General features: G+C 34.4%; 1 protein-coding gene across 1 annotated transcript in view; it reads left to right on the top strand.

The window, feature by feature from the left end:
* The first annotated feature begins 73 nt into the window (after positions 1 to 73).
* Positions 74 to 10,450, top strand: part of Ptpmeg2 (Protein tyrosine phosphatase Meg2) — a 57,534-nt gene continuing 47,157 nt past the window's right edge. The window contains exons 1-4 of the mRNA XM_065367018.1: positions 74 to 461; positions 826 to 1,059; positions 1,136 to 1,225; positions 1,300 to 1,440. Of these exons, the coding sequence (XP_065223090.1) occupies positions 429 to 461; positions 826 to 1,059; positions 1,136 to 1,225; positions 1,300 to 1,440 (498 nt within the window). The 5' untranslated portion in view covers positions 74 to 428. The remainder of the gene's footprint in view (positions 462 to 825; positions 1,060 to 1,135; positions 1,226 to 1,299; positions 1,441 to 10,450) is intronic.

Here is a 10,450-nt window from a genome sequence, read left to right as displayed (position 1 = left end):
CCGATGACGTAACTTTGTTTCCATCAATCAAAACAACGAATGGAAACATCTTGAAAATAAATGCACGATAATTGATGCAAATTGCAAAAAAACTCGCAAAAATGATTTTTATTAATCACCGGATTCCGGAAACGCGTTTCCAATTATTTAATTCGAATCTCGGATCAATTTTAACGTATTTCTCCATCGAATGATCGAACCCGGAAGTATCGTATCGTTGAAAAACTCATACACTTGGTCGTATTCGTAAACGACTCGTTGTCTACGTCAAATCGTGTGGGTCTTTTCAGCAAGTTTTCGCATACTCCTTATCGAACTATCGAGCTAAGCACTGACGGTTTTGGGCTGAAAATCGAAGCGAAAGTTTACCAGCAGAAGTTCGTCTTGGAATTGAAGATTTTGCTCGAAAGTTATCCGGCAATGCCAAAATGGCAGCTGCCTTAACTCAAGAACAAGAACAAGTAAGTGTTCACCTTGCAATTATTACGTTGATCCGTGAAGAGATAAATTTATATTCGTCGAATTTCTACGAATCTTCGCATGAAATTATAATCATCGTTTTTGGAATTCAATCGCCGACTCGATTCCTCGAAATTTAGATGGAATTTGCATTTCCCACCACTCATCCTGTAGTATGTGTAATGGTACAGATTGCTCATCCCATATATAAGTATCTGCATGTATCAATAATTTTGCGGTATTTAGTCATCATACCTATAGTATAAGCCACGTTCTTGATATCGTATTATCGTATTTTAGAGCTTAGTTAATTAATGGGTCGTCGAAATGTCGCGTTTAAAAGTGAAAAATCAACTTTGCTCGCAGATCATCAAGCATTTCATCGAAGAAGTGAATTTGATGCGAAAAGAACGCGGCGAAGGTCCAGTTTCGTGGTCAACAGCGGTGAAATTTTTATGCGCTAGGAAATTTGATGTAGCTCGAGCAGTGGCACTCCACGATCAACACGAAGCCACCCGGCACCGGGAAGGCTTGCTTAATTTCGATCCTTCGATCGAGCCGCTCAAAAGCGAACTAGATACTGCTAAGTTTACTATACTGGTGAGTAATCTAACCCCTGTGCTTATCAATTTACCTCTACAAAGCTCTACGTTATCGTACGATTCTGCATTTTTAGCCTACGAGAGATGCTACCGGAGCAGCCATCGCCGTATTTACAGCTCGTATCCATTCTCCTCAAATATCAACTCATCAGACTACGTTACAAGTGAGAATATTGATCGAATTAATCGTCTACGAATAATATCCTTCCAACGTTGTAACGTAATTTTTGATTTTTAGGGAATCGTTTATCAATTAGACGTAGCCTTAGAAAGTATAGAAACCCAAAAGGCTGGTCTTGTTTTCATTTACGATATGTCAGATTCAAAATATTCGAATTTCGATTATGATCTCAGCAAGAAAATCTTAATGTTGTTGAAGGTAAGGGTTTGATGTTTCTTTTTTGTTTACTTTGTTGTGTTTGATAATATGTATTCTATGTAGAATTTATCTTTACGATGCTTCCGTTTCGTCGATGATTTAGAAAAGGTTCGTCCAATCTCGACTCTATAACTCATTCATTATTCTACGTACATAACTCTCTGAATGTGTTTGGGGAAAAATTTATGTTTTTTAGAATATTTTCCGTATGATTATGAGAATATTTTATTCGCGATAACGAGATATCATGTGTAGGAAATGTAATGTGTTTTATGTCAAATGATATGTGATGATTAAAAGTAAACGGTACGGTAAATTAATCAAAACTGACGTAACACTTTTGCGAATGTTAAACCTATAGATAATGATGAACTTTATTGTTCGCTTGTTTGTTTTTAATTATCGCCGGATTAAAAACTTGTATATTTTTACAGTACACATATAAGAAGAAATCAAATTGTCAACGAGATGATAACGTTATGTTTCACAAGTATTATTTATATCGTCGATTAGATAACCGTCGTGTCTCGAAGGGTCATTTCACGAATATATTATATTTCTAGATATGAAAATTAATCTCTGTTTCAAATTGAGAAAAAAAAAACATTCCGCGTCATGATTTTTGAGAAAAAAAAATTGTCGAGAGATTATGTTAATTCAATTCGTAGAAACGTCTTCCAAAAAATTTATCACCAGATTGCGTAAAATTTTCGTGTAACTTTGTCTAAATGTAAACATAAACACGAAGAGTATTTTCCTGTAAAAACTAAACTATCAGTCACGCAGATTTCTTTTGAAATCACCTTTGATCTATTTAATCCATTACGACGATGGATACGTGGGAAAATACAATATGCAAGTAATAGTAAAGTTACATTGTAGTATAAACTACGAATGTCATATTAATTAGCTTTCATTAAAGCGTATACTAGTGTCGATTTTATTCTTACTAAAATTTCTTTAAACGTTAATTAAACTTTTGAAAAAAAATCTCACAACGAGGGAAACTTTCAATTTACTGGTACTCGATTGTACTGTAACGTAATCCTTGGTTTAATAGGTTTCGAGAAGAAAACGTATGTATTTTATCAAGTTTTTTTATTCGAACCATTGATTTTGAATGTAATATCAGGGTTGCCTGTTTTATTCGTTTGAAATTCAAAGACCCATTTAGTATTCTAGATTGCTTTTCGTTTTCTAAAGGGCAGCATGTGTTACGAAGAATACGCAGGCAATGATGCATTGAACGTATATAAAATGAGAGATGGTTTAGTCGTGTAGTTAACGTGCTTTTTTTTAATGCATATTCTCGAGGTACTTGGAAGTTTTAATTTTTACATTATTTATTCGCGAGGCTTGTGAATTATAACTCGTCTTTATACGTATGAGTCGAGTCGAGCTTATAAAGTGACTAGAAAAAATGAGGAAAATGAATCTAAAGTAATCGATTAGGATTCTTTTTTTTTTTTTTTTTTTTTTTTTTAATTAAAATTATGAAACATACAGAACACTTCTAATTTTATTTTTGAAGAACTAATTAAACATATTCCAATTTTTTTTTTTTAATAATCTTCTTCAAAGTCATATTTTTCGATTGATAACCTCGAACTGCATAATTACAATTTCGTTCATAAAATAATCTTGAATTCAGATTTAGCTCCATTCAAACTTGATAATCAATAGGTTGCATAAAAATTTATCACTGTTTAATGTTAATTCTCATATTATTATACTTTGTGAGAATTTTTGTGAAATTTTATCGCTCATAATACTAAAAATGGTTAATTTAAGCTAGAAAATGAAATTATTAAAATTTTAACCGGTTCCTTTAGTCTTTCTCTCTTCTATAGTGAAAATTAATGCAGGAAAGTGTGGAGGTAAAGACGTTTTTTTCCAACATGATGATTCTCAAGAGGCAATTATGTATTTTGAAAACCCGAAATATATGTTTACTCGCTCCAGTAGGATGCGTTTTGGATCCAGAAAGGTCCTTGGGGGTACAGCAGGGACTCGCAAAAATTGATGGAAAACAATTTTTGTGAGTAAATTTTGGTCTTGTTGACTTATTAAAACCTAAAACTTGAAAACTCACATGAAATGAACATCCAGATTTTATTTAAAAATTATAGGAGCTGATTTGAAGAAGTTTTAGTGTTCTCCAAAATTTTCAAAAACGAAAATTTGTTTTATTCGAAAATTTTTTAATGAAAATTTATTGTAGGTGCATTGACTTTTTCGAGTCTGAAGCTGAAAAATACTTGAAAAAAGTAATCTCGGAGAATAATTTTGATCCTAGGGGGGGGGAGGCTCATATGCTTCAAAATCTTTAAAAACAATAAAAATTCACTTTAAAAAAACAGTATGTTTGATTAATCTTGAGACAGCTAGGGCATGTGGTGCCAGTGGGGAAGATGGGGGGGGGGGGGGGGTTGAAAACTCACGAAATTTTGGAAAACCATGTACTTCATTAATTTTTAAGCGTTTTTTAATGAACTTGGATTTTTTCAAAAATCAAAATTCGACATTCCAAACTGATATTTTTTGAGCAATTTTGAAAAATTTTGAGCTCAAAATTGGTTAACATTTTGACAGAAAATCAAAAAATTACTGTCAACATTTTTTTCGAACGGTTATGCAGAGTTTTGAGCCTAAACTTGAGTCATGAACGTCGTGATTTTCAGGATTTAAAAAAAAGTGCTTTGTGATCTATTGAAATAGGTTAACATTTTGTGATAAATTTAAATATTTCAATGAAAATGATTTTTGAATATTTTTGAAACATTTTGAGCCCATTTCAAGTCATGATTTTCGGGGTTTTAAAGAAAGGTTTTGAAAAATGTTGAGCCCAAACTGAAGTTATGATTTTTTGAATTTTTGAAGCAGTTTTTCTCGATCTATCTAAATGGATTAAAATTTTGGCTATCGACATTTTTTTCGAGCAGTTTTGAAATGTAATAAGCTTGAAATTGTGTAATAATTTTCGGGATTTTTTGATAAAAATGTATGTGACTTATCAAAATTGTTTGAAATCTTAGTAGAAAATTTAAAATTTCAATCGAAACATTTTTTGAGCTGTTTAGAAGAATTTTGAGCCCAAAATTCAGAAATAATTTTTGGGATTCTTGAAAAAGTATCATGACCCATGGGACCTGTCAAAATGGGCTTTAAATTTTGTGAGAAATTAAAATATTTATATTAGACGTGAATTATTTTGGATTATTTTTGAAAAATTTTGAGCTCGAATTAAGTCATGACTATTGAAATTTTAGGGGAAAAAAGGTGTCACGTGACCTGTCAAAACGGGAAAAATTTATGCAGAAATTGAAAAAATGCCGATCAAAAGTTTTTTTGAGCAGTTTAGAAGAATTTTGAACCCAAAATCGAGTCATGATTTTTGAGGTTTTTTAGCGAATCATTCGCCAACGAATTGATTATTTATTTTATATTATTTCATTAATTTATGAATCAATTCGTACGCGAATGATTCAGCAAAAATTATTCAATTCGTTAATTCGTTCGTGAATGATTCGTCAAAAATTGAATAAATGAATCGAATTCGATTCGTTCGCGAATGATTCACCAAAAATTATTCAATTTGTTCGTGAATATTTCGTCAAAAATTATTTAAATGAATCGATTCGTTCGCGAACGAGTCACTTATATGAATCAATTCGTTCGCGAATGATTCACCAAAAAATTGATTTTTTTCGATCGCGAATGATTCACTTGAAAATCAATTGATTTGTTCAATTGATTCACAAAAAAATTATTTAATTCGTTCGCGAATGATTCATCAAACGATTAATCAATTCGTTCGTGAATGATTCACTAAAAATTGACTATTTCGTTCGCGAATGATTCACTTGGAAATCAATCAATCACAAAAAATTATTGAACTCGTTCGCGAATGATTCACCAACACTTGATCAATTTGTTCGTGAATGATTCACTAAAAATTGAATATTTCGTCTGCGAATGATTCATCAAAAATTAATTAAGTGGATCGATTCGTTCACGAACGAGTCACTTACATGAATCAATTCATTCGTGAATGATTCACCAGGCAAAACATTGAATAAATGTGTCGATTCGTGCGCGAATGATTCACCAATAATGATTCAATTCGTCCGTCGACGATTCACACAAAAATTATTCAATTTGTTCGCGAATGATTCACCAACACTTTATTAATTCGTTCGTGAATGATTCACTAAAAATTGACATTTCGTTCGCGAATGATTCACTTGGAAATCAATCAATCATAAAAAATTATTGAATTCGTTCGCGAATGATTCACCAACACTTCATTAATTAGTTCGTGAATGATTCACTAAAAATTGAATATTTCGTTCGCGAATGATTCACCAACACTTGATCAATTTGTTCGTGAATGATTCACTGAAAATTTAGTATTACGTTCGTGAATGATTCTCTGGGAAATCATTCAATTTGTTCAATTGATTACCCAAAAATGATTCAATTCGTCCGCCGATGATTCACTAAAAATTATTTAATTCGTTCGCGAATGATTCATCAAATAATTAATCAATTCGTTCGCGAATGATTCGCCAAAAATTATTTAATTTGTTAATTCGTTCGTGAATGATTCACCAGGCAGAACATTAATTAAATGAATCGATTCGTTCGCGAATGATTCACCAATAATTATTCAATTCGTCCGCCGACCATTCACACAAAAATCATTCAATTCGTACGTGAATGATTCGCCAAAAAATTATTCAATTTGTTCGCGAATGATTCATCAACACTTCATCAATTCGTGAGTGAGTGATTCACTAAAAATTGACTATTTCTATTTCGTTCGCGAATGATTCACTTGAAAATCAATCAATCACCAAAAAATTATTGAATTCGTTCGCGAATGATTCTCTTGGAAATCATTCAATTTGTTCAATTGATTCACCAAAAATTATTCAATTCGTTCGTGAATGATTCACTAAGAATTGATAGTTTCGATCGCTAATGATTCACTTCATCACTTGGAAAGTTGGAAATCAATCAGTTTGCTCAATTGATTCACAAAAAATTTTCTAATTCGTTCGCGAATGATTCATCAAATGATCAGTCAATTCGCTCGTGAACGATTCGCCAACAGTCAAATAATTCGTTCGTGAATGATTCACTAAAAAAATTTTAATGAATCATTCGCGAACGAATTGTTTGAGTGTTGGCGAATCATTCACGAACGAAAAATTCCATTTTTAGTAAAAATTGAATATTTCGTTCGCGAATGATTCTCTTGGAAATCAATAATTTTGTTCAATTGATTCACCAAAATTCAAAAATTATCTAATTCGTTCGCGAATGATTCATCAAAAAATTATTCAATTCTTTCGCGAATGATTCACCAACAATTAATCAATTCGTTCGTGAATGATTCACTAAAAATTGATTATTTCGTTCGCTAATGATTCATGACTTAAGTTAGAAGTCCATCAATTTATTTATAATCACCAATCGTTCGTAAATGATGCGATTCGATTGTAAACAGACAGATCAATTGTTATGCAAATGTTTCACAAAAACGAATCAATTCGTTTGTAAAAGGTTTTTATTTGAAGAAAAGTCTGTCTTCTTAAACGCATTTTCGCAATTCTTTTTTTTGGGGGGGGGGAGGGAGGGGGCCTCGGGTCATTTTGAAAATTGTAAATTTTTAGACTCAATTCTCCTATCGTGCAACTATGAAGATTTAAAATACGTTTTTTTTTTGACATTTTAGACTCATACTCATATCTTCGAAAAGCTAACCGAATGTTTTACCCTGCAAAAATCCGAACCAAATTCAATTTCTAGAGCACTTTTTACCAGTTGAACTTCGGACCAAATCCAAGTCCGATTGTATTATCACGATAAAAATCCAATTTCGCGAATACTGATTCATCGACTATTATTATCGTTCGTGTTGATTTTCAACTTTGGAATACATTTCTCAATTTCCCAGAAATTCATCGTCGTATTCGCTTATCACTCAGTTCTTCATGAAACTGCATTTTCCGCAAAAGAAAACATGTGTGTGTATCCAATGGACCCACGTCGAGCTTCATTCAGCCCCACAAAAATAAACAGGCACGTGTGTGTATGTGTAAATTTACAAAACCCCGCGAAAGGGCCTCCTTTTACGCGGCTTGTTGCTGTTCGCGTTTTATAGGAGGCGGTAATTCGCACAACGAGGCATGTAAACAAAAACATAATAAATTTGCAAACGGCTGCTACGATAAGAAAAAAAATTGTAAACAAAAAATTGGATGCGTAGATTTCATATACAATACATATGTGAAGAGGAGGCGGCGCGGGCGTATTAACAAGGTACATGTGCGTGATAGCGCAGCAGTTTCGACCAATTTGGAGCCATTCTGGCTGGCTCTGGGGGTAGAATTTACTCTACTTCGAATCCTTTATCCATTCTCCATTCCGGTACGATAAAGTTCATGAAAGAAAGACGACTGCAGATTGCAAGAGTAATGGAAAAATGGCCTGGGTGAAGAGGCCAACCTACGATTTATGATGAAATAGTAACTTTCGTGTAGCATATCTCACGTTGGGTATGGGTAATGCTACACAATAATACGACTAGTATACTGCTGGTGGGAGTGGGAAAGCCGGAAAAGTCGTCGACTAGGAAATAGCTGATAGAAATACGGCTACTTTATACATATACTGCACTGTTTCGCGTATATTTAATTCGAATTTTTTAGCCAGATCGTGTGCACGTGTGCGTGGTGGTGCTGCCATGTCGTGTCGCTTGTCGCACGCGAATTTTCCATCGTCCAAGTGTGACTAATCGTATACGTTAATGGTACGTTTGGTTTTCTCTTCGCGACGTACTACTACGTACCTTACCTACTCCCAGTCTGTGAGTCCGAAGGATTGTTGTTATGAATGTGTTGGTTGAGCGCGGTTGTTTTTGTTTCCGTTGATGGTTTCATTCATTCGTGTAGAAAATAGCTATACGCGGAGACTTTTTCGCCAAGTTTTCTCTGCTTTCTTTCGCGACGACGACGACGACGAGGACGGCGACGATTACGTGAGTCAATGTGTACGTATTGTCGAGTATACGACGAGTCCATAGACGAAACGTACGTTCTGTGTAAACATAATTCGAGTGTTTATTCGCGATTGTAATAATATTATACGTTTCGAATAAGTCGAGTGAGTATATCTCGGCTTTGAGCTCGTCCTCGTCGAGCATACTAATTCTGGTGTCTGTGTCGAGTACCCCATATATCGTTATCAATTCGCTGTTATCTTTTTCCAAATGTTGAGCTGTTGAAGTGTGTAGTGTACCTACTATATGATCGACGTGTTGGACGAGTTTTGTGTGCAGATTCGTGGTGTATTGTGGGAGATACCTGTATATTTACCTGGGATTGGGAAAGTATACAAATAGGTGAGTTACACTTATGGTACATACATACATATAAGATGCTCTTTGAAGAGGTAGGTTTATGGTACGTGGGAAACGTCCTTTTGGTTTAGAAGGACGAGGAGCAGTTCGCTGCCTTAAGATCTCGCTAACGTTCGCTACTTTTTCCAACATCCACCTTGGGTGAAAATTTCGTTAATGTTAAGTCTCAGAATTTCGAGAGAATTTCAATTTTTTTGAAATGAGTATTGCAGATGGAAATGATTGTGGGAGAAACTGTTGTATAGCATGGACTGTTTTTTACAATTTATTTTTTGTGGGTTATAATATCAACTTTGGGGAAAATCTTATTATAAGACTGAGTTTTCACTTTTCAGGGTCCATGGTACATTAGGTCATGTATTTTGGACCCCATATAGTCTTGTATGTAGTACCATAAACTTTATGTTATTCGTTTTAAAAACGAAACGTTGATTTGAAAAAGAATCGGTGGGTTCCTAGAGAGTGGATGATTTGGGTTTTGAATTTTTCAGATCCAAGGGCCTGTGATGAAAAATTGAATCCTGAACTGAAACTGAAATGAAGAAATTGAAACTTTTTTTCCCTCAAACCCGGGCGACATGCCTAACTTGGCATGAAAAAACACTCAATCTAAATCTAAGTGCCATTCCCTTGCCAGTACTTGAGGAATTTAACTGCGTCATCGTCAAGTGTGCCATTTAATTTTCTAGGATGATTTTTCCTGATAATTCACACTCAAATAAGTGCTTGTCAGTCTGAACTTTGCCGCATTCACACAGATCACCATCAGCCATCTGCCATCTACAATGAAGGTTGTACTTAGATCATGTGACTCCACCCCTCAATCTGTTTAGTGTTTTCCGCAGTACATATTTCAGATATTCTCCACTTGGTCAGGCTTCTTGCCTGGTTCTTCCCTCATCAAATGCATTCCATATGTGACCATCCGGGATAAAACCGACCATCTGTCGCAAAAATCGAAAAAATGTTTTTTCACCTATTTTTGGCTCCTAAATGGTTTAGGGGATGAGAATTCGCGAAAAAAAATTTTTTTGATTTTTTGCGACCAATGGTCGGTTTTATTGCGGATGGTCGCATATGCGACATCTATCTGTACTGGGAGTATCTCTTAGTTCTTCAACTGTTTTCATGAAACTGTGTCTTGATCTGAGGTAGGTTTTGGCCAGTTCTTCATATCCATACATAGGATGCAGCAGATTTTTTAGTATCTTTGTCTTCTCTGTCATGGATGCAACTTCACATCTGACTAGTGGTCAGTGGTGGGGCAATTCCACTCAACTCATACAGATTATTCAATGGTGTTGGCAAATACTATCAACTAACAATACTGGCAACTCCATCAAAAAATGGTGTTCTATCGTCCTAGTGGCCTGGCAAGTAACTAAATTTTACACAAGCATCTGATTTGCTGATTTGAATTTCACGGATGCGAGAGATTCAAACCAGTTATGAATCAACCAATTAGACCATTTTTGATAAGAGTTAGTTTCAGTTCAGGCTATTCAGATTGCGCTTTTGCTGCGACAAAAACGCTCAATGTATTTTAAATGGAGTTGCCAGTATTGTTAGTTGATAGTATTTGGT

Source organism: Planococcus citri, chromosome 5, assembly GCF_950023065.1.
Source record: "Planococcus citri chromosome 5, ihPlaCitr1.1, whole genome shotgun sequence".
Taxonomy (NCBI): domain Eukaryota; kingdom Metazoa; phylum Arthropoda; class Insecta; order Hemiptera; family Pseudococcidae; genus Planococcus; species Planococcus citri.
This window is presented reverse-complemented; position numbering and strand designations above follow the sequence as displayed.